Genomic DNA, 25,232 nt, shown 5'->3' with positions numbered 1-25,232 from the left:
ATCACCATTATGGTCAAATAATAATAATCACAGTAATTGTCGAGGGTGCAGCAAGTCAGCACCTCAGGAGTAAATGTCAGTTGGCTTTTCATAGCCGATCATTAAGAGTATCTCTACCGCTCCTGCTGTCTCTAGAGAGTTTAAAACAGCAGGTCTGGGACAGGTAGCATGAACAGGTCAGGGTTCTATTGCCGCAAGCAGAACAGTTGAAACTGGAGCAGCAGCACGGCCAGGTGGACTGGGGACGGCAAGGAGTCATCATGCCAGGTAGTCCTGAGGCATGGTCCTAGGGCTCAGGTCCTCTGAGAGAGAGAGAGAAAGAGAGAAAGAGAGAAAGAGAGAATTAGAGAGAGCATACTTAAATTCACACAGGACACTGGATAAGACAGGAGAAATACTCCAGATATAACAGACTGACCATAGCCCCCCGACACAAACTACTGCAGCATAAATACTGGAGGCTGAGACAGGAGGGGTCAGGAGACACTGTGGCCCCATCCGATGATACCCCCGGACAGGGCCAAACAGGCAGGATATAACCCCACCCACTGCCAACCCCCACACCACTAGAGGGATATCTTCAACCACCAACTTCCTCTTCCTTTCATGGGCAATGATACACCAGGCCAGCTAGTTAATATTAGCCTACTATATCTAGCTACATGTTGAACTTCCTCCCTCTCAGGCCAGGGGCACAATGTATGAATTTATGGTAGGATCAGAATCGCCATTATAACCATTGGTCAGTAAGGTAAATTAAGTAAAACCCAAAGTCCAAATCTCTATCTTCATCCTTGGCTAATTTAGGAAAGGGCCGATCTCAATGCTGATTGGCTATTATTATTATTTCTTTTTTTATCAAGGGAGGCCAAATGATCGCTGGCTTCCCTTACATTCAATGCTATACTCTTTTTGACCAGATGATTTTGTATGTTTTTATTTCTCTTCTCCTTCAGGCTTCTTCTTCTTCTTTGGACTTTATATGGCGGTTGGCAACCAACTTTAAGGTGCATTACCACCACCAACTCGACTGAAGTGTGGACCTCAGTTTATCTTTCAATCACCCAAGTGGGTATAGGCTCCTAAAAACTGTTGAGAGAGGCTGGGAGAGGCGGGACAAGCGTCACAAATAGAATCAAGTTCTGTTTTAGCGCCTGGCTACGCATACGCTCGTTGACGCGCAGGAGCAGTGTGGGTGCAATGATTGAATAACATGTACGTGTACATTTATTTTGCAACGCTCGCGAGCGGTGTGGTCAGCATGTTATGTGTAATGGGTTCCTGAGAGGCGCAGCGGTCTAAGGCACTGCATCTCAGTGCAAGAAGCGTCACTGCAGTCCCTGGTTCCGTAGGGTGGCACACCCAAAGGGTGGCGCACAATTGGCCCAGCGTCGTCCGGGTTTGGCCTGGGTAGGCCATCATTGTAAACAAAAATTTGTTCGTAACTGACTTGCCTAGTTAAATAACGGTTAAATAAAAATTGTTAAATGTGTAAAAAATTTTTTAAATGGAACTGGGTTATGATCAAGGGCTATGTAGAGGTAGACACATTGGTAGACATATTTTCATAATGCATTGTAGTCAACGGCAAGTGATAACTCAGCACAATGTATCTGCCAATTTTCTCTGTAATGAAAAAAAAACGGTTTTAGTGATCAACTACAATCACAGAAGGTGTGAAAATAAATCTACATATTCCAATTGGTGAACTTCCCCTTTAAGACGGGACACGGTTGTTTCCTTGCTTGCTTGTCGCTTCCTGAATTTAGGTTACGATTGTCTGTGATATAGTGCCATGTAAATCAGATCCTCGATCACAAAGCACGCTATACAAAGATATTGGAGTGACTTTCGCTACCACTAAAAAGTGAAGACAACCATTTGCTGAAGGCTTGCCTTGACACTAACTATGGACTATTTGGTAAGTAAATAATATACCCAGATGCATGTTCTTTCTCTAAGTAGCCTACATGGTATTGAATACATGTACAATTAACGTTAGCTTGAGCCATGCTGCTACCTCCGTGTGTCAAAAAGAATACGAGCAGTAGGTCTTGCTGACAAATGATTTACATTATAATCATGATGTTTACAGTATTGCTGCAACCTATAGCCTAGTAAAGTGTCTAGAACAGTGGAGTGAGAGAAGTTTGTCTACACAATCATATTGCTTGCCCTGGAGCGCTACAATGTTGCCATCGCTCGCGCAATGTTACAGTGACTATAGCACGTTTTTATTGACTTACTAGTTGAATAACACCCCCGGCATTTATAATTATTTCGAGGTTGAACCTTTTTCAAGTGTGAGGATCATTTTCTTTAGGGTAGTGTTTATTTTGTATATATTCAGAGAGAATAATGTGGCATAAAAACAAATATAAATGAATCTGATATGGAAACCTCAAGCATCTTCCAGAGGTGTTGATTCTTGTGAACAACATTTGGTTTTAACTGCCTCAACAACCATTCATGCTTGTAGGCATACCCTTCTAGTTGTAGATTTTATTTTATTTTATAACCCCTGCGTTTGCAGTATAATGCAGGGTGTTATTACATTTGTTCAAGTGAATAATTGGCCAAATACATTATAGAAATGGGGCAAAATTGTCATAAAATTCAGTGTTCTTATTATGGAGTATAGCCATCACTAATGCTGTAGCTTGACAGGTTTTGCCCCACAAAACTTGCAGGCAATCTCATTTGCAGTGATTGAAGACAAATGAAGGGAGGTTTACACTGAGATTTCCACACTGAGCCTCATTGTACACTGCCTATCATTAGACTTCCTGTTTAGCACAAACATACTATGTGGCTATAGGCTTATATACTGTAATACGATGGATACAGATATCAGCAGCCACATGTTCGTCTTTGGACATCAGTACCGTCAACACTTTTTTTTTTGCTATGTATTGTATTACCTAGGTCATGGTGAATGCAGCCTCCAAACCCAGACACTAAAGGCAAATAAATTCCCCCCCTATTCTGAATTTCATGGATTTGCTCAGTTTTGTAAATTCCCAGAAACCACTCTTCATGTGGTGTGTTGTACTCTACTCTAGGTCAAACCCCGACTGAATCCAGTCGACATTAAATGAAAAGAAAAGGAAATACGACAAAACCACTAAAGTGATTCTGCATAATCAAATTCATAGTACAATGTGGAATGTTATGCATGTTACTGATTATAAAGGATATTTTCTTAAGTATTGCACACGCTCAGATGTTGGTATTTTACATGATTATTTGTATAAGGTCTAATTTCCATAAGATACAGACCTAAGAATTCATAGAATGTGTTTTCCAAACCAGTGTTGATACTAATTTCATTGAAATCCTTGGGTGGACCGCATAACTCCAAACGGTGTTAAAAAATAATTAAAATGGGGGGTGGAAAAACACTTCCAGTGTACATTTAAATGACTAAAATCAGATTAAAAAGTATGTAGAAAAGATCATGGGCCTCTGTATGTTTTTATAATATCATTTTTGAGAACTAACAATCACCAAAAATAAAAGCTAGACAGTCGTGGAGAAGAAAACAATTAATTTAGGAGTATTGATTTTATGTTTGAGCAAAAAAAACAGCATTTAGCCTTGACAAAATGCATTGATCTGCAAGAAATTGGCTTAAAAATGTCTCTACACCGCCAAGATGGGGGGCCTCTAAAAAATATCTCCTAAGTTCAGCCGTGCCTACGGGCCAACCGCAGACATTTCTGCGCCCACCCCCTAAGCCTCTTTTTGATCCAGAAAAAACTCTGAGTGTGTGTATGTTATCAGACCATTTTCTCCTTGATGTCTTCCATAGCAGTAGCCTCCTCCTCACACCCAGCACATTCCCAGGAGAAATATGACCTCCCTTTGGACACAACAAAGGTCTCCTTACAGAATACGGCTGGCCTGGGAAACCAGGGGCATGGGTGTTTACCCAACAATAGGGAGAACAAAATAGGCATGAAGGCCGGGCTACAGCACTGCATTGCTCTCCTAATACAAAGATGGCCGGAACAAATGTTTTGTAACAGGCAAAGTAGGTTATTTGAAAAATGTCAGAAAGAAATGTGTTGGAGCATGTACACTGAGTGTACAAAACATTAGGAGCGCCTTCCTAATATTGAGTTGCACCCCCGTTTTGCCCTCGGAAAAGCCTAAATTAATCGGGGCATGGAATCTAAATGGTGTCAAGCGTTCCACTGGGATGCTGGCCCATGTTGACTCCAATGCTTCCCACAGTTGTGTCAAGTTGGCTGGATGTCCTGTGGGTGGTGGACCATTCTTGATTCAGATCAGAAACTGTTGAGCATGAAAAACCCTGGCACCTATTACCATACCCCTTTCAAAGGCACTTAAATCTTTTGTCTTGCCCATTCACCCTCTGAATGGCACACATACTCCAGTCCATATCTCAATTGTCTCAAGGCTTAAAAGTTCTTCTTTAACCTGTCTCCCCTTCATCTACACGGATAGAAGTGGATTTAACAAGTCACATCAATCAGGGATCATAGCTTTCACCTGAATTCACAAGTCTATGTCAGGGAAAGAGCAGGTTTTCCTAATGTTTCGTACACTCAGTATATGTGGCGAATGGTTCATGTACCTGTTGCATCGGGACTTGCCTTTTGCCCTGAAGCATGATGACAAAATGTAATCACTCCAGTTTATGGAAGATGAAAACAGATTTGGCACTGGATGCTCAGCTCTGTCGTCTGTGCTACAGAAGCACTGAACTCAAAGGGTACTACAGCTTTTGCATACATATTTCAGAGTCCTGACAAAATGTTGTTGTTTTACACTATTTAAGATGGACAGTGAAGCCTAATCTTATGATAAGGCATTCAGATAAGCTGCCCATCTGAAACATGGCTGGTCACATGGTATGGTTCTTTCGTTGCTCCCGACTCTGCTCTACTTGTCTAACCTTGGCAAACCTGTCGTAGAGCATGTTACACAGACAAGTAGACTGAGCAACTGTCGTCAGGGGGTGTATTGTCATTGAAAGGCAGGCTTCTATTCAGGTTCATTCATTGTCAAATTTGGGTTTGTCATTATGCAAAGACATAAAGGCTCCGTCTGTAAAATGTCAGTACTCTTTATTACATAAACCTTTTGTTTATGTCATACTGTTGCTATTTTGTTTGCTGTGACTTTACTAGACCTGGAATGATGTGCTTCCACTTACGCAATTAGTCATTCAGTCAATTAAAGCCTACATTTCAAACAAAGTACCTCAGTGTTTGCATTGCAAACAAATACTTTTGAGTTTAGCATGGTTAGTTTGCATGATGTCATGGGAATGCATCACCAGTAACGTTATATCCCCACCAAAGCATTATGTGATGTTAGTTCCAGTGGTTATGAATAGTGGTTGTGTAAGTTTACGGTCCTATGGACCTTAAGCTTATCTCTATTTGATTATGTGAACCTTTTATGGATACAATCTTTTTTTGTTGTTATCAAGCAGACAAGCATAGTGTTGTAAAAACCAGTGATCTAGAGAGAATAGATGTGCTCATCTTTACAGCTTCATAAAATTAATGACATTATGCCTATTTCCTGTTCATTTGTTAAATGCAAATATGATACGAGCAGTTAGTCAATAATCCACACCTAAAACAGTGTATTTCTCTTACATGCTGTTCTCTGTATTTGGAGTACATCAGTGACACTTCTTTCAATGTTCACAGATAGCGATGAGCTTTTAAGTCGATTTGATAACGAACTTTTTCAGTCGCATGTTATTGCACTTTCTCTGTACTATAATTTTTTGGACAGGAAAGGTTTCTCCTATCCATTGGTTACATATGTTATGTCGAATGGTTGATAGGGGCAGAGTTTAGTCAGCTGACTCTTATTCCACCTCCTCACCTGGTCCTGGTTCAGGAATATTAGCTATATGTCAGTCCTAGTCACGTTCTCTCTCTCTCTCTCTCTCTCTCTGACCAAATTTCACAACTGCAATTGTGTCACGTTTCCACAGCAATTGAAATCTAATCAGAGGTAGACTTGTTATTGCTTGTTGGGCATTGTATTCCCACTTTCACAAATGTTTAGTTGACAGATGGTGTGTGGAACTGTATATGATGGAAAGTGTGGTGAACATGTCAATTGATTACAAGGTAGGCAAATTGCATTGTAAAATGTGTGTTGTGACTTTTCCATTAACATTTTGTGCATGGGATGTGAAGCTGCTACGAGTACTCATGTGAATAATTGACTATGATGTGCGGGGACAGTCAGTGTCTCTGATGTCCATGTTGGGACATGTTTCTGTCTCGCACTATTTTGATCATATAAGGGGAAAATATTCAACCCAAAGCAAGACACTGTAGGATGAAAGCTTTACTTTTGTATGATCTTTAAAACAAAGTCAAATATTTTTTTTATAGCCATGACCATATTTTCCTTTTCTCAGCAGTTTTATCTATATGCATGTGTAGTCCTTGGAATCCTCCATAAAATCCTTACACGTTGCATAGCAGTGCAGATGGATCTGCAACTGTTAGACCATTGTTAATTTGCAATGTAATCTCTCTCTGTTTCTAGAGTGCCTTGGAGGTGTACAAGGAGATGCTGTTGCTCTACCTGGAGGAAGGCAGGCGGCTTGTGAACACCAACTGTGAGGCGTTGGAACCATGGCAGATCATTGGAGCTACTCTCATATCTACCTTAGGAGCAGTCTGGGTCAAAGGCTTCCTGTTTCAGCAAGAAAGTACGTTTTCAGATTCAGTAATGAGGCATGTGTTTATTATATGCATGGATAAAAAGTGACGTGGGTGTTTTTGTGTTCTACATTATGGAGAGTTTTTTTTTGGGGGGGGGGGGGGGGGGGGTTATTCAGACAATGCTGCTTCATGATTCTTTACCAGTCTGAGTAAGTGTGCACTTGTTCACTTCCTCTCATGGATTTAAAAGGACTGGCGCAATAATATGGTATAAACTCTCTCTAGCTCATGCTTACGTCAATCCAATGCTTGAAAATGTGTTGGGTGAAGTGCTCAAGTGTAGGCTGGTAGAGAATTTAGACGCAGGGAAAGGTGTCAGCATTGAAACACCCAGAGTAGAATTTGAAGTATGGCAGGGATTGACATTAAGGTCTGAAAGGCACAGGAGTATTTTGGGGTTGCCTGAAGATTATGGTTACTTGTTTGAAGTAGCTATTTTTGGCTACTCACAGAGGAGGAATCAGAAAAACCAGATTTTGAGAATTCATTCCTTTTTGGTTGTTATCAGTAAAAATCCCCTGCTCAATGGGAGCAGGCTCAACTTGTACAACTGCTCAGATCACTTATCCAGGGCAATAGGGCAACCCTTATTGTCAATCCCCAACCTCAGAGCAGGCTCAATTTGCACAACTGCACTTATCACTTGCCCTGAGCAATAGGGCAACCCTTAATGTCAATCCCTGTGTGGCCTTGAATACTTATTCCTGATACAATTGTGAGTAAAGATCAGCTGACAAAACAATCTCTGTGATCAGTTAAAGCACTTTAAGGAGAGTGGTTTTTGGTTTAATCAGAGGTGTGCTGGCCAGCAATTTTAAATACCTTTGAACTTTAGTTGCTATTTTTCTTCTTGCTCCAAACTTCAGTTTGGCTCTCTTTTGTACAGTACATGTGTTTTACAGCTATTACAAGTGACATAGAGCCATGTCAGACATGTTGTGTTCCCACTGATGTTTTGTGCGTTTTCTAGAATTCCACAGATTAGTGACATTCATATTCCAAATCAGGGGAAATTACAATTCGTTTTTTTGTTGTTGTTGATGGCATTAACTGGCTGTACACATAATCTCATTTGACAGGATTGTTGGCAAGAAACGGTGTTCCAGGATTAGCTTGTGGGCCAGCTGTTGGCCTTTTTGATTTGTCTGCCATCTCCAATCAGCTGTTTTTATTAATCAAAAAGTCCCCATTGAATTCATCTTGTGGTTTTCTCCCGTGCTCATCTAGCATTCTTTCAACACAATCGTCTCTTTCTTTGTTGCTTAATAGCCCTGACATCCCGAATCAAGAAGCAGTGCTTTCGACTCATCAGAAAAATACCCTTTGTTGGCGCGGCAGTAAGTTTCAAGCGGTTATTTTGTTCCTCTATTCTACAGATGTGCTCGTACTCTTCCTTGTCTAGTGTGGGATGAGTCACTCACTAATGACTGAGTGTCGGCATTGGGGCGGGGGGGGGTGAGACCTTTGACACAGTTTACATCATGGACTTGTGATAATGCTGGGTTACTATTGGTCATTACTGTCTAACCTAACGGAATGACTAAACTGTATTTGGATTCAACTGAAGAGTGTGAATAGGCTACACTTTAATCAGATGGGTATATTCACAAAACTGATTTTGCATATCTTATTTTAAATGCTCTCTTGCCACAAATACTAGCCCAGATCTTCCTGGTATGCTATCACCCAGTGCTGTAGTACTCGAGACCACATTTTGAGTGTCTCGGTCTTGTGTCGGATACATTTGTACTCGGCCTTGACTCTGTCTCGGGCAGTGAGGACTATTTCTTCCCAAAACCAGCGGAGTTTAAAAAAAAACCTCATTATCAGATTCCATTCAGTAAGCGCATAAATGCGTGTAGTCCGACGTTGTAAATAATAATTTATTCTTAACTGACTTGCCTAGTCAGGTCAAATAAAGGTTAAATAAAAACGATTAATAAAGAAACTTCTTTGCCAGGTCAAATGTATTCACTCCTTTCTTTAAACATGAATACCTGCAGTCGCCGTATACCCACTTTTTTACGGGCATTGCGTATACGATTTATCAATTATGTAGTACAATCGAGAAATCATGTGCAAAGTAGACTACACAATCGCACAGCAAATGAAATATATTCACATGCGTGCCGCACTCAGCCTTGTTTCAGCAGAATATAATCTGCAGGCAGAGCGCACAGCTCTCAACTGGTTTTGGCATGGAGCAGCTCACAGAAGAATGATATTGGTAGCCGGTAGGTAAGAAAAACGTTTCAATTCATGTTATCTACCACTAAATGTTAACTAAGGCAACAATGGGTATGCAAACCAGGTATTGAGAAAGTTTGATCAGTAGTCTTGGTTAGTGGGCTATTTGTGTTGCGCAATTCAGTCATCATGAGCTGTTTGCATCAGGGGTGTAGGTTGAGCAAAAAAAAGACTACATTATTATGTTCCCAGTCCTCGAAAAATAGTCTCTTGATGTGGTTTAAGAATTGTTGCGGATGTCACATAAAAAAGGTGGGGTTTTGAGAGTGCGACTCTGAAAAAATGAAAACTAATTTGTAAAAAAAAAAAAAAAACTGGAAAACACACAGGGTGCCTTTCCTTCGCTGGGCAGTCCGTTTGGGATTTTTTTAATGTACAATTTGAATATACCTACTTCTCCAGGCACCACTACCCTGCATAGGGCTGATGGAAAGACAGCAGTCACACATAGCATGATGTTAAATGATAAACAGTCCATTCACTCGGACATAATAAGCCAGTGTGTCCCAATCATAAGAATACAAAACACACAACCATTTGGCTAAGCGTTTCCTAATCTAAATGTGCAACTATTACTTCCCATTGCAAAACATATTTCATGTTTAGCACACAGTGACCTAAAGTTTAAATGCAACAGTGTTTCACACAAGTTATTTTCAAAGATATGACTAATGGCAAGCGAGCTCCAATACAAAAACACAGGAATGTCCTTGTCCTTCAACATTTTTTTTTCACCATTCTGAATGTCTTAAGAATCCTTTTGTTCTTCTGAATTTTGAACACAGAAATACTGGACATTTTAGACTCTTATGGTGGTGCTTTGACAATTACAATCATGGTCTTGAATTGGACTTTTTCTGGTCTCGGAACCCTTGCCCCCCTCCCGGTCTTGACTCTGTCTCACCTACCCCTCCGGTCTTGACTCAGATTTAATTTACACCAATCTTGGTCTGGAACTGGTCTTGCTTTAGTTGGTCTCGAACACAACACTGCTATCACCTCTACTTTCACAAAAACAACTAGCCAGTTTTGATTGCTTTCATTGATTTTTCAATATTTTAGATAAGTTGTCAATGCCAGAGTGTTGTAGCCTAGACATTCTCAATGCCATAATGGGTCACTGCTTCTAGGAAATGGTTTGTGTTGTCTGAGCAGTGATGTGTGTAATGTGACTGACTCAGTGTGTCTTTGTGACAGATCCAGACCCAGCTGAACAAGGCCCTGGATGACATGTCTGTCAGTCTTTGCACACTGAAGGAGGGCATGAACTACACCAAACAGCTGCCTGAACAAGGGCTAACGCAAGCTGAAGTTCTAGACAGGATCAGCGAGTACGAAACACTGAGTAAGTGGCTGAGAGTTATCCCAGGGCATGTTCTGGAGTGCTTTGTTTCTTTGTAGTTAAATGGGGCCGATGACCTACAGTGCCCCACTGCCCTAATATGTTTTGTATTGACTAGATCCTAGAAAATGAAACATAATCTAAGTTTCCATCCAATTGGTGACAGATTTTCATGCAATAATTCAACAATCTTTTCCCACCAGAGATGTGTTTCCATCAAAGTCCCTGTTTGCAGATAAAAGGCTGTGCGTGATGACACAGTGCACTTAAAAATACATTTTGCAGTTATATTCCCAAGTACCAAATCTATTTTTTTTAATAAAAAATGGGTTTCCATTGCATTTTCAATTCTACTGATGGTTTTCTCACAATTGTTGTGTAATATAGCAAGTGTGCCCGTTCTGGTATTGGCACGTGTGCTCACACTGTTGGCTAGAGCGCACATATAGCCTAAATGATCACATTATTATGTCTGTAGCCTAACAAACTGCATGCTTTCCCAACGAGTGGTAGTGGGAGGACCACACAACATGTCATAATGTGAATCCAAGTTTACTTCGATATGATGGTTATTATATCAAGATATGCGCATAAAAGCATTTTCACCTACATTTTTTGCATAATGCATTTTACAGACAAATAGATCCCACCTTGTCTATAGTGTGTTTTGTCAACATTTTTTTATTTTTTTTATACAACATGTACTTTACTCACATAAAGAGTTTGGATGGATACCTGGTTAATTAATAAGTTGCTTTGACAAGTTCTAGACTGCCTTTTTTTTTTCCTTCTGTGGAGCCATAATGCAATTTAATGACAATATTATGGAGCCAATGACCTACAGTGCCTTTTTGTATTGACTACTTTTATCCTAGAATATGTGACATGTGTGCCAGGGGGTTTTTAACATATATATATATATATATATATATATATATATATATATATATATATATATATATATTTTTTACATTTGTAGTTGATGTGGAGTTACAGTATATAGTTGTTTCCTGAGGCATTGCTGTTGTCTGCTCTTCACAGATGAAGTGGATTGGGAGAATGGACGAGTGTCCGGTGCAGTGTACTGGGGAGATCAGACACTTACCAAACTTTTGGTGAAGGTATGTCTAGTCCACAAACCAACCGTTTTTGTCTCGTTAAACTTCTGTGTGTAGTATTCTGAGTAATACGTTTTCCCGAAATACGTGGAATTTAGAGCTCATACTACAGTCGGAATATGCCTTGTTGTTTTGTATGACAAATCCCATATCTTACTGATTTCTTTTGATATTCTTCCTCTTGTCGCTAGGTGTATGGAGACTTTGCATGGAGCAACCCACTTCACCCAGACATCTTTCCTGGTGTGAGGAAGATGGAGGCAGAGGTTGTAAGAATGACGTGTACCCTCTTCAACGGTGGGCCCAACACTTGTGGCACAGTGAGTTTACCTTCAGTACTTCCACAAGACTCACTGACCCAGGGCTTGAGAAATGTTCTACTTGAGAGAATAATCAAAACCTATTCACTGGCACATTCTGAACACGGATTGTTCCTTGTTGTTTCTGCTTTGTTCAGGTCACCTCTGGAGGAACTGAAAGCATATTGATGGCATGCAAGGCGTACAGAGACATGGCCTATGAGCGCGGTGTGAAACATCCTGAAATGTAAGTTCACTGTCAAAATGTAGCCTCCAGATTATTTTTTTTTGAACTTTCACACCAGATGACCTCAGAACAAGCTTGATTTGCATTGTTGAGATGTTGTCTGTCTCATAAATGGTAATATCACCTGTGAAATACATTTTTATATAGTACTGGGAATCATTTGTGTTGTATTTCCTCCCCTAATTTTGCAGCATTGCACCAGTCAGTGTCCATGCCGCCTTTGACAAAGCAGCAAACTACTTTGGAATGAAGCTTGTTCACATCCCCCTGGACAAAAATACATTGAAAGTGGATGTTAAGGTGTGAATATGTATTAGTTCCTGTACAAATGGTTATTCTAAAGAATAAATTCAATCGGTGCTCAACATGCGCTGAAAAGGTTGTTGGTGTACAAATTCCCAGTTGAACTGTAGCCTAGATCCCAGCCTACTCTAGGTAACGAGAGAGTGTGATGTATATGGCACTTCCGTTACTGACTGGGGATCACATCCTCAGTTTGGACTGTTCAAGATGAACATTTCAGACACGACCGCAATAGTTACAAAAAACATGGTGGCAACAACTAGAATTACTCGTTCTTAGTGAGTGTAGATGAGACTTATCACCACCATAATCATTTGTCTTAAAGCAATATTGTGACACCTTCAACTCCAACTTGTTCTGTATAGGCGATGAGGAGAGCTATCAGCAAGAACACAGCCATGCTTGTATGTTCCGCACCCCAGTTCCCGCATGGAATCATTGATCCTATTGAGGAAGTAGGAAAGGTAAATTGTCTCATTGTTATGTACTTGTAAAAGGAAAGTCATAGTAAGTTTTTTTTTTTTTTTTTTTGGGGGGGGGGGGGGGATACTTAACGGCCCAGTGCAGTAATGTTCCTGTGTTTTATATATATTTTCAAACTAGGAGGTTGGAATAATACTGTGAAAGGCTGTTTTGAAAAGGCCGCCTGAAATTTCAGCCTATTTTGGTGGGATGGAGTTTTGGCCTTTCATGGCGACATCCCCCTATGGTAAATTAGTTAAGAGTTCCCAACCTCTCTGCCGATAACAGCAAATTGTCAGTTTTCCAATTCCTACTCAGACTACTCCCACATAGTTGTAGCAAAATTATCGCTTGAGAAATTACTCTTTTGCTAAAAATATATATATATTTGTTTTAAAAATTTCTTGAAAACAATCACAGTAAGGTACTTAATGTTACCCAGAAATCATTTGATATTGAACCAAAAATGTCTGCATTGAATCTTTAACATTAAGTTGCTTGTATACCTGTGTACTGTAGTAACACTGTAATAACAACATTGTTGTAGCATAGTAATTTACATGAAATGACCTAATCCATCCCACATGGTGTTTTTCAGCTGGCTTTAAAGTACAACATCCCTCTGCATGTGGATGCTTGTTTGGGAGGGTTTCTCATCGTGTTCATGGCCAAAGCCAATTACCCACTGGCTCCCTTTGACTTCAGGGTAAAGGGTGTGACCAGTATATCTGCAGACACACACAAGGTAAGAGGGTGTGGATCCCAGGCTGTCTTACCAAACATTTTGTCCCTCTTGATTTTCGATCATAAGATGCTCATTGTTCCATAGACATGTCGTTTAACCGGTTATGGTGTTGACTAAGAATAGTTTTTTTGTTCTACCTCTACTCTCCAGTATGGCTATGCCCCTAAAGGTTCATCAGTGATCCTGTATAGTGACAAGAAGTACAGGCACTACCAGTACTTTGTGGCTCCAGACTGGCAAGGGGGCATCTATGCGTCCCCATCAGTGGCAGGATCTCGGCCAGGCGGTATCATCGCAGCGTGCTGGGCTACCATGATGCACATGGGAGAGGATGGCTACATAAAGGCCACCAAGAAGATAATTGACACTGCACGTACCATCAAGACAGAGTAAGGGACTCATATTTTACTGCAGTCTTTATCAGCAGAACCTTGATTTCTGGCTTTCTCACTGAACAAGACTTGGATGTATGGTAAAGCGAGACTATTATAGGTACAATCTGAAACATTATGGTAGTTTTTCTCATCAAGATATTTAACATTTTAGTAATTTAGCAGACGCTCTAATCCAGAGCGATTTCACAGGAGCAATTAGGGTTAATTGCCTTGCACAAGGGCACATTGACAGATTTTTTTCTTCGCCTAGTTGGGCAGGGATTCGAAATGGTGACCTTTCAGTTTGCTGGCCCAACACTCTTAACTGCTAGGCTACCTGTGTTGATATTCTTTTTGTTGATTCCTAATCCGTCAGTCAACCTATATATAAAATGTTGTTAAATTTGACTGTTTATAAGAGCTCTTGGCAGGCACATTGTGATCTCACTATTTTTGGATGAGATAAACATGTTTTGTTTTCGTTTATTTCCGGACAGAATCCGTAAGATAAATGGGGTGTTTGTGTTTGGAGACCCTGAAGTGTCCGTGGTGGCAATAGGCTCTGACGTCTTCGACATTTTTCGTTTATCCAACGCACTGACTTCAAAGGGTTGGAATCTCAACATGCTACAGTATCCATCCAGGTATGTTTTCCTCATCTTTGAAATTCAGTCATACTTATCAGTTATAATGTATACATTTCATAGAATATTGACTATGCACTTTATTTTTAAGTAATACCAGCAAGCAAAGACATCAATCAATTCATGTTGAATTTTTTTTTAAAGTCCTTCTGTGTTTAAAAAAAAATATTTTTCCCATCACAGCATCCATATCTGTTGTACTGTACTGCACACACATGAAGGTGTGGCCAAACAGTTAATCAGTGACATCAAAGAGCAGGTGGCTGTCATTTTGAAAAACCCCAATGAGAAGACCACTGGAATGGTGATTGTTAATGCTGACTCCGTTACCTGGAATACACTACACAGCAGTGCACCATATTAATCCATTCATTTTATGTTGTATAAATTGGATAAATGGCTCTACATTCATGTGTTCATGTTCTAGGGAGCAATCTATGGCATGGCCCAGTCCATCCCTGACAGATCCATGGTGACCGAGATCTCCCGAGGCTTCTTGGACTGCCTCTACAGCACAGAGGAGCCCAAGTCGTCTCAGCCTCAGAAGACCCATATGAATGGCAACGGCAAGGCCCACTGAGTCAGGAGTAGGCTGGCTGTGGCCTGGACACACACCTGGGTCATGTTCATTAGGGAACATAATGGTAAGCGTTGTGAAACGTTTTGCAACGGAAAATGAAAAGGAGCGTTTACTGGATAAGCTCAAGTAGTCCCTCCATGTTTCAGTCCATTTTCTTCAGGTCGGTGACTAATGAACACGGCCCTGGTTACCAGCCTGCCTCACCTCTGGTCCACCCACTACATCACTCAACATTTGCCTTATCCTGCCCACCTTTTATCTACCTACTCACCTTTTTTCAGATATGTTCTGAAGCACAAGCCATTGTTTTTAGCTATCGTGAGGAGAATTCTTCAAATATGTAGAAAGTGAAAGCACCTATTGTACAAAAATATATAGAATAGTTGCTCAAACCATTGAGGGGTTTTGGTCTGTTTGTATTAATTGTCCCCCACGATGAAATCGGGGATGGGACTATTGATCTGTCTCCGTACGTTCATACGTTAGTCACACGCGATATCTCAGACAGCACTGGCCCGATTTTGACAAAACTTATGTGAATGAAGCGTCTGCCGTGATAAAAAAACACTCAATGCTACTCTTCTGACACCAAATGAGCGATCTGCATGAAACTTAACATGTGGCATCTATGAACAAAGGTCTCTCAGCGCAATATTTTCCAGACTAGTACCTAAAACAACATGGCCACTATTGAGTCTAGCTAACCCTCGCAATATTTTGATGGAACTTGGGGGAATTATCTGTCTTTTAGAAAAGTTTGTGGTCATACGCACATCCTTAACAACGTAGGGGCTGGGCTAATAAAGAATATGTGTAAAGAACAGGAAAGCCTGCACACTGTTAAAGCTCCAAATTCGCAGCTTTATTCACAATGTTTCGATCCAAAACAGATCTTCATCCAGTCAAACAGACTGAGTGCTCACATCCCAAAATATACACATTTCACCTCACATGACGCATGGTGGGTGTGGAATTAATTCAATTCACTTTTGCGCATAGTCAATCATATAATTAATCCCAGAGGTACTCATGGTCATAAAGGATTAAATGAATACAAATGAAAACATGGGCAACAGTAAAACGATTTGGAAACTGTTGGAATACCCAACCATATGACCACTACATGCAGGTCGTGCAGTGGCCGTAGATATAATTACAATTACCTTTTTTTTTTTTTTAAACAACTTGCCTACCTCTAATAATTTGATATCAATGAGATGGGCACATGTAGTAGTTACAGAAAATCAAATGAGAGCTGACTTTTGCAGCAATTACAGCTGCAAGTCTCTTGGGGTGTCTATTAGCTTGGCACATCTGGGCTACTGGGATTTTTGCCCATTCTGCAAGGCATAACCTTTTTCATTTCACTTCAACAATTTAGACTTTTTTTTATATGTCCATTATATGTAATTCAAATAAAAAAATCCACTTAAATTACAGGTTGTAATGCAACATGGGAAAAATGCCAAGGGAGATGAACACTTTTACAAGGCACTGTATTGGTTGATAGCTTACACCCTTATGAGCCCCCCTATCTCTGTGTAACAGGGAATTCCTGTTCCGCCGGCTCCCTATAGGTCTGTGCTAAAGCCAACTCCCTCTTTATCAAAATGTCTTGCCCTAGAGATCTAGCATTTACAGAATTACTCATTGGCCCAAGGGAGGCACTACAGTAATCAACTGTATGTACATTAGTCACATGCGATATCTCAGACAACTGCACTGCATCATTTGTGGAGGATGACATGTTCATTGTTGCCTTGTTTAACACCTGATTTACTTAACAAAAAGCACATCTCAATAGGTGGTTCAGGTAAATCATGATATCGCTAAAGGGGGACTTTCCTATTTTTCTCTATTGCGCCTCTACTTTTCCTCAAGCAAGGGAGAGGCTGACTTTTATTTTTTTTTACCCTTTAGTGTGTGTACTTTGGGATATCGCTTTAACAGTAAACAAAAAAAAATCGCCAGAGGACATCTTTCATACTCAATGTTCCAGGTACAACAGTGTTTGTCAGTTTCTGATTCATCTACAACAAATAATGGTTTTAACTGAAAAGCACTAATGTCCTAGTGAAATAAATACTTACCCAGTGAACAGGAGGGAGCAATGTTCTCTGCATGTATTTGTAAGGACAACATACTTGAATCATTTAAGACTTGAGCCCATTTTGAATTTAACATTACCTACCTAGGCTCTTGTACTATATTGCATATATACATGTATGACTAATTGTGGTCAGTTTGTGGCTATTTGCATCTTTCAGTAATAATTTAGACTGCAAGAAACCCTGGCTGCTGTAACACATGACCTAGTATACTGTACACCGCCACTATGTTATTAAGAATCTGAGACTGCAATCCATTGATCAACATATTCATTACCCCCTCTATTCTTTGAGACAATGGTTTAGCCCTTAATTGAATGGTTTAGACCTGAAATGATCTCAATGAACAGAATACATACTGAAATATCTTTAGAAGTTGTAAAGTCTCCATCTCAGTTATGTGTTCTTGTAGCTAATTGATTTGGCTTCTAATTTTATCTACCTCAGTTTCTGTTCAATGCAATTGTGTTGCTTGTTCAGTCATTATAGGTCTAAAGAATACCGGAAAAGCCTGCCTCAGTTTTTCATATGTAACATTTAAACGTATGGCATTTGATAAACTGCAGTGTTCTTAAAAAAGCAATACTGGTATAAAACTGTTTGCAAAAAAAAAACTACTGGATGTACACTCGGTATGCCCCCAAAACACACTTCAAATTATATTTCCATCAAAATGTTCCATGTGCTTTCACATTTGTGTTTGCAGTCAAACTTAAGTGAATATCCACTTTTCTTTCCATGTCTGTAGCTAGGTTTCTATCAAATTGACAACAGATTCATACGAATATTAAAAAATTAACAAAGAAAATACTGCATGCTCACTTTCCCACCAGTGATGTTTCCACCAAACAGACCTGTTGCGGATAAAACTCATTGCGTGATGACGTAGGGCACAAAACATTTTCTTTTTCGCTGAAGTTTATGTACCGACAAAAAAAAAATCTATTCTATTTGGCGCATAAAGGCGTTTCCACCGCCATTTCTCTCATCATACATTTTACAGACACAAAAAGATCACACCATGCCGAACAAACAAATGATCTGTCGTATTTATAAAATTGTACCGAAACTTCCATTTATTTTTAATACTTTTACTTTAGCCACAAAACTGTGCAGGGAAATGTGGTTTGTGTCGTAGATGTTTTACCTTCTGGAGTCATAAAAAGGGAAATAATCTGACAATGTTATGATGATGCGATGGCTTTTAAATCATACCATTTTACTTTTAGCCCAGTCCTGTTGTATAATTCTTAAGCATTGTCTGTGTGACCACTGTTTTTATTCTTATTAATCACTGTGATTTTTCTTATCTGCAACGATTGTGTTTTGGGGTAAATACTAATTTGTGGGTCAATCCTGGTCCTTGAAGGCTGTGTCTAGTTTGTTCTTTTGATTGGTTTTCTAGCTCAAAATCAATGCTTGATTATATAGCAACTATGAAAACCAATAGACGGGGTGGCCCTCAGACGAGTTGAGGACACTAGCTGGATTACCTGAAAATATACAGTAAATATAGTAGTTAGTGGAACCATACAGTACCACTGAACAAAAGGGTCAAAGATCTGACAATGTGTAGTTTTCTATTTTTTAGGTGGAGCCATCAATGGAGAAATAACCACTAATATGTTGACATTTTTAATAGCCAGGAGTATATTAAATTGCGAGAAACATAAAGGTAATTTAATGTAAATTGTGATAGTACCTGAATTGCTGCTTAGTGCTTACCCCACCATAGTCTAAATTGTACAGTGTAAATCTTAACAAAGCGCCTTGCCCTCAAGGAGGTAGGGTTAAGATCATGCCTTCTGTTATTGTCTAAGGGCATAATCTTCACAGCAATAAATCACATTCACCTGTATGCCTTCAGAGGCCAGATTAATGAGGGCTGTTGGGTAATACCAATGTATAGAATCTCAAAATGTAGATTCTATTTATATGTATCGATCAGCCTTATGGATTTGGCTTCGCAACATCAAGTTCAGTAAGGTCCAGTTAATTTATACTGTACATGTAAATGTTAATTTTAATATCATGAAATGTTTTTGAAAATCTAAAAATATAGTAGCATGAATTTGTAGCTATTTGTATTATTGAGTAGCTTCTTGCTACCCTTCATTATTCCAGAGAAAACCCAGTTGGAAAGCATTTGTTGGCCATGGTTACACTCCTTTCAGCACAACAATTGATTCCAAAATACTTTTAGCACACAGGAAGCTGAGCACCATAACAATTTCAATAAACCTACAACAGCTGTTCCAAGAGATTCATTCAATGTGATAACCTTGTTTTATAATATTATTTCTAGGAGGGGTGAAATATTGAGGCTGACCCCATTTGTCTGTTTGCTACACTTTGGACAAATGAATAAACAGACACTTACTGGTTATTCAAACAACTATTTGTCACTAACAAAACATTACACAGGAAAACCATTTCAGACACACAGACCGAAAACGTCAGTGTTTTATATAGCAAATATGTTGGAATGAACAAATCGATTTTCCCCAGATTTCAAAGGTTTAGAGTCCGAGCTAAAGTCATATGTACATTAGAAACTTGATTTTACATTACCTGATTCTGCTCAGTTGGGGACAGAGGAATGTTTGATATACAGTATCTATGGTATTTTTTACTGGCTAATCACTGGTTGCTAATAAATCCACTTTCCACCAAAGCAATTTTTTAAAAGGTATATTTGGCTTCATCAGTCAAGCAACAAACACCACACCAGCAAAATGTTTGAATTAAAAGTGACCTGTAAACATTAAATATTAATTGGGATTCTGTGATGTAATTTCCTGTTTGATAATTTCCTGTTCCTGTTAAAAGGTTAGTCATCTGAATGAATGTATGGAGAGCGATTTAATAGGCAGGCTCTGCTCTGGGTTCCACCACTGAAATGATAAACTGAAATGGCAGCAGGCCACGAGTTGTTTAGAGGACCGATGCTTGGTCAACGAAGGTAGCCAAAGTGATGTCTCTCTGAGAGAGGCCCCCACAGTCGTGTGTGCTGAGTGTGATTTGGACCTGGGGGAAAGGAGAAGATGGAGTGAGGATAAGGATGAGAGACTGCAGGAAAGACATGGTAAATGGAAACCAGAATGACAGGAATGGGTGAGAATGAGACATACAGAGGGACATTTACATTTAAAAAAATGTCAAGTCACAACATACCTTTTACAACAAGTGACGCTAACAGCTTTGTCTATATCTATTTTACCCCAGGCAGTGGGCCTTGGGCAGGGGCTTATTGAAATACCTTGTTGTACACGTTAAACCACTCAGGGTGATGGTCCATCTTCTCAGCTTGTAGTGCCACCCTGGACATGAAACCAAAGGCCTGTGATAAAGTAGCAGATTATACTTCCAAGGTCTTATTGTCACAGTCAAGTAATATGCATTGTATAGCCTACAGCCATTTATTAGCAAGTTTCGTATTTTGTTTGACGTCACATGGTCAGAAAATAATCTGTGCCTGTATTCAAAAAGTATCTCAGAGTAGGAGTGCTGATCTAGCTAGGATCAGTGTTGACTTTTAGAACATAATGAATAATATAGCATGGACAGAGAGCACCTGATCTTAGATAAAACAGACACTTTATAAATAATGGGCCCTGAGCCCTAGTTTGAGTATATTGTCCAAGCCTTTCTGACCTGGTTAAAGTCTTTGAAGATGAACTCTTTGTAGATGGCATCCCTGCCCACAACCTCCACCCATTGGGCGTTCCGTAGCAGGGGGAGTAAGTGGTCCCTCTCCTCCTCACTCAAACCCTGGATTTTACTGGCCTGGAAGAGCAAAGCAAACATTCACCGGATTCCAATGTAAAGGGGGCAGTTGCACAAATGCAAACTGTGATTGGTTACAAAGAAGCCCATCTGGAATCAATAGAGTGTTGCATAGCATTTCCAAGGCCTGTTCATAAGGGTGCAAATGTTACAGAACGTTCAGATAGAAATGTGTTTTGTAGAACAAGACATGTACAATTACCGGTTATGTAGAATTGGGAATTGTGTCAGCTTTATTAATAAAAAAAAATTCACCCTAACTGCAAACACCCTGGTTTTCAAAATGGGGGAGGCTTCATTGCATTCTCCATATCGCTTCAATAGAATTCCCATAGAGATAGATAGAGGACTCAAGTGCCCAAAAGCCCGTTTTAGAATGGGTCGAGGACTTTCCCCATTTTGGAAGTAGTCAACTGGGTGGGACTTCCTATGGGATAAGGAAGGATCACATAATTCCATCCTGGTCACCAGGAGGGCTCAGCCAATGAATTATACTTGTGATGAAACATTCCATAGCTGCAGATGGCAGTAAATGGCCAACCTTGTCTTTATACCTGTTCAAACAACACACTCTAGCTGGCAGTGTGCACACTTTCAGTTTGTTTACCAACTCATAGAAGTAGTGGAAGAAGAAAATGGGCCATTTCAAAATGGAGATGGCATCAAAGGCGCTGCCCATGCTCTCAGACACCATAATGGGACAGATATAATGATGCAATGTCTAAGTCTATGGGAATCCCACAACGCTTCACACATGTGGTATCACATGAGCTTAAAACTCAGTTAATTCTGAAAGGTAAATCAAAAAGGAGGCTTATGTCAGCTGCAGTTGTGAACGGAAAAGGCACAGACTATGGAGTGCAATAATAAGCAAATCACTCATCTTCAACTAATTTGTGTTATAGATTAAAAGGCATGCAACTGAATGAATGAAGGGAGATATTTGAGGATTTGTCAATGCCCCCAAATGAACGTAATGGTGTTGAGCCAACATAGACACAAAGCAAACATGTCACAATGAAGTAGTCGATACTGCTGATAAAGTGGAACGAAGTCAACAGGTATCTTAGCAACAGGCTAATCTGTTCTATCTGAGAAACGCTGACAGATTTTGGGGACAGCACATTGAGCACAGGCATACAATAACCTGAGGCTTCAACCTCATCTCATCCAATGATTGGCTGCATAGAGACTGTTCCTGTCAGGACAATAATATGTTTTATTGCAAAACAACGTATACACTTTAGGTGCCATCTCATGTTATAATATTGAGTTACTATTCTGTTCGTCAAATATTCTATTTGGCACGATTAAATGATCAATCAACAGTAAAAACTCATATTGCTTCATCTTCAGTATCTATTGAAGACAACGCAGCAACATAACAATACAGTTGGCACTTGGCTATGAGCAGCGCCCTCTGATAAGATTGAAGCAATTCACTCACCATGGTTTTTGTCTGTTCTCAGAGAGACAGAGGGCTCGGCTTCTGCTCGTTTCACTTGCAGTGAGTCAATCTGCTATTGCAGTTAGCAGCTGGAATGCAAGCGGGGGTCCTGTTTCAGCTGTCCATGCAGAAGCCTGAAGAGAAATGCCCTCTTCTGGTTATACTGCCCAGCTTGTCTTCAGCATGGCAATCATCATAAATCCTCTGCCGTTGCCCATAACAACGCCATTTCTCTAGCCAGTCTTTATGAGGGGAAATTGAAAAGGGCAACCATGTAGGATTATGTTTTCTTCGTGAAAGGAGGATCACACATTATGTTCTCATATACAACAGCACTTACTGTAATCAAAAATCACTGATTCACATGAGTGCAGGATACTAATGTTCAATGGTTTACTGCGATGGAGACGTAGACTTAGCTAAATGAAGACCCATATGTCTGAGCGAGTCGACGGTTACCTCTGTCCCACTGTCATGGTCCAATGCAGGTCAAAGTTTAATGAGTTGCCCTACTGTGAGATGACCCCTGTGAACTCAGCCCTCACGGGGAGCGCTCATGGAAATTAACTAGTTAATGAAATGAACCAACGGAGAGGATGTGACAAGTGATAATGTTAAATGGCTGAATGAGTGTGGGAAATTAATATGCCGCTTCAGTGGTTTGGTTTGATTTGCACTGCAAAGGATTTGTTAATGTGCATATATTGAGTGGCTAGAACTTGAGGTAGATGGGTAATGGGGGTTGTTGTACTGATAGAGGGTTGTTTGAGCTCTCTTCTTTCCCCCAAATGATATCACCTTAGAATATGGCTCCCTCTCATCTGTATATCCTTTGTCGTAAGACAGACCCTGGGATGGTACACCAATAGAGTCTTAGTACCAACATATCAATGCACACATGTTCATATTGCAAAGGGTTTCAAATGTGTGGGTAAAACCTTTAGGTACCATGTACTATGAATAACCCCTTCATAATACATTATAAGCACACATATAACTCCTTATGTGACTGTTTATGTTGTCTTATCCCCTCAATCCAAACCCAAAGACACTCCAAGCCAAACGAGGGGAACTACTCTGCACGCATGCATACTGCCCTTGAAACACTATTTGTAACTGTCTGTCATAAAGATGAGTGGCAGTGGAATTGTTTTGTAGTAGGAAATAGAGCTCAGAAGAATTCCAACACAGACACTATTTTTTTGCTCCTTCTTATACAACCAAGCTAAATGAAGGAAAGCATAATGCAAAGTTGTATTCAGGCGAGTGTTCTCCTTCAGGTGTAAGGGCGAAAGAGGTGGTCTTATTTTGATGTCCAACAGAGAATGTGTAAGGCTGTGTATGCATAGTCGAACAGCAAAGTTCAATCCACGTGGCTGTATATACAGTACCGTGGCTTCACTTTATCAACTGTAACCAAAATGAGCGACGTTTTTACATATTAGATCATTTTCTTCAAGGCAGCACAAAATGACGTGTCAGTTTACTTGTATTTACTGTTACCACTTTATAACCAACTTTTAAAAACAATTTGTCACAGCTTTGCCATATCTTAAAGTACAATGAAATGTGTAGATTTGACATTGAATATCATTTAAAAGAGGAAAGAGAATTTGCAAACTGTCATTTGTTGTCAGTTGTAGGCATGCTATTTACAGTGTTTTACGCCTGCTTTATCGTTATGATTCAGATAAAGCTTTTTCATGGAATTGTAAATGACTGTATTCATATTTTTATGAATCCATTGTTCTTTAAGACTGCCTGCATTGAAAATGGACCAGGCATGGCTTACGCTCCATAACCTTCTACCAACCAAAGTTGATGTCCTCGACATCTCTGATTACTGTTACAAGGTACAGTGTCTGTCTATAAATTCTACAAGGTTGAAAAGGGGTAAAAATGTCAACTAGAGATTTACAGAGAGGTAACAATATTGTTAGATAAAAATGCAAAAAGACAGTTTCATATTTTAGCTTCGTTCACAGGTGTAACAATGCTCAGTACATCTGTTTCTGAGTGCACATGCTTGCATATTTGTATAAAACAAAGAACATCATGCATACAGTGTTTGACGGTGACATCATGCCCAAACATCACAAACCAGTGCATTTTTAGAATCTACTTAACCTGTTTTCTCTTCCATGCAGGGTCTGTACCAGCCCGTTGTCAGTGTTTGTCACAGCTTTGCTGTGACACAACTCTCTGCAGGTAATGTATTCACAGATATTGAGCACATAATTAAACATAAGACATAACATCTACACAAGCAAAACATATCAATTGCCGTAGGCATTGTTGCCATCAATGAGCAACATGCATGACTTAAAACATGATATACATAGACTTGAATTAGTATACTGAACATTCCACATAACATCATGATTTGTAAGTAAATCACTACACATTCTAGTTCCTTGTGTTTTTGATAATTAGAGTCCTCTCTCAGTGGATTGGCTGCAGGTCTGTAACCTTCCCAGATCCTGACACAGAGCAGAATATACTGCTTTGGCATTCTGATGATTGCATTTGAGATTATTTCCTGGGGTGGGAGTGTAATCCTGACCTGCTTTCTGAGCCTGACAGATGCTTCTGCTGAAACTACCTCGCCACATATTGATCAGAGGCCCTTTGTGGGGTTAATAGGAGCTGACACGCCAATAATGATGGAAAGAGCCATTAAGCCTGCAAAGATACCGGTGGAAACCTCAGAAGGCATGTTACGGCAGTGGCCGTATTTATAAACAATCAGAGCGTTACAAGACATCAGGGTAGAGCATTGACATTTGGGGGTCACCTTAAACGTGC

The 25,232-nt window shown here is 39.9% G+C and overlaps 2 protein-coding genes across 2 annotated transcripts; one reads left to right on the top strand and one right to left on the bottom strand.

Annotated features, from left to right (window-relative positions):
- Positions 1–1,751: 1,751 nt before the first annotated feature.
- On the top strand, positions 1,752–16,259 carry LOC139381228 (sphingosine-1-phosphate lyase 1-like). Its single transcript, XM_071124690.1, has 14 exons — positions 1,752–1,921; positions 6,547–6,712; positions 7,995–8,062; positions 10,170–10,317; positions 11,356–11,435; positions 11,624–11,752; positions 11,890–11,978; positions 12,170–12,278; positions 12,647–12,745; positions 13,342–13,488; positions 13,639–13,877; positions 14,360–14,506; positions 14,690–14,810; positions 14,934–16,259. Exons 1-14 carry the CDS (start codon positions 1,910–1,912, stop codon positions 15,084–15,086), a joined length of 1,707 nt encoding a protein of 568 aa, XP_070980791.1. The 5' UTR covers positions 1,752–1,909; the 3' UTR covers positions 15,087–16,259.
- Positions 16,260–18,243: 1,984 nt separating this feature from the next.
- On the bottom strand, positions 18,244–22,551 carry LOC139381229 (pterin-4 alpha-carbinolamine dehydratase/dimerization cofactor of hepatocyte nuclear factor 1 alpha). The gene is made up of 4 exons (XM_071124691.1): positions 22,428–22,551; positions 20,849–20,980; positions 20,454–20,534; positions 18,244–20,221 (listed from the first exon to the last, which is right to left on the bottom strand). The coding sequence occupies exons 1-4, from the start codon at positions 22,428–22,430 to the stop codon at positions 20,129–20,131; spliced, it is 309 nt and encodes a 102-aa protein (XP_070980792.1). The 5' UTR covers positions 22,431–22,551; the 3' UTR covers positions 18,244–20,128.
- Positions 22,552–25,232: the final 2,681 nt, after the last annotated feature.

Source organism: Oncorhynchus clarkii, chromosome 23 (genome assembly GCF_045791955.1).
Source record: "Oncorhynchus clarkii lewisi isolate Uvic-CL-2024 chromosome 23, UVic_Ocla_1.0, whole genome shotgun sequence".
Lineage (NCBI taxonomy): Eukaryota > Metazoa > Chordata > Actinopteri > Salmoniformes > Salmonidae > Oncorhynchus > Oncorhynchus clarkii.
The sequence above is the reverse complement of the archived record's forward strand: the minus strand, read 5'-3'. Positions and strand labels throughout refer to the sequence as shown.

Excerpts from the sequence above, each read along its gene's own strand:
- LOC139381228 (XM_071124690.1), top strand. Across the intron at positions 10,318-11,355 it reads CAGCGAGTACGAAACACTGA|ATGAAGTGGATTGGGAGAAT; the intron begins GTAAGTGGCTGA and ends TGCTCTTCACAG. Across the intron at positions 14,811-14,933 it reads ATGAGAAGACCACTGGAATG|GGAGCAATCTATGGCATGGC; the intron begins GTGATTGTTAAT and ends TTCATGTTCTAG.
- LOC139381229 (XM_071124691.1), bottom strand. Across the intron at positions 20,535-20,848 it reads TCTTCAAAGACTTTAACCAG|GCCTTTGGTTTCATGTCCAG; the intron begins GTCAGAAAGGCT and ends ACTTTATCACAG. Across the intron at positions 20,222-20,453 it reads GGTTTAACGTGTACAACAAG|GTCCAAATCACACTCAGCAC; the intron begins GTATTTCAATAA and ends CCTTTCCCCCAG.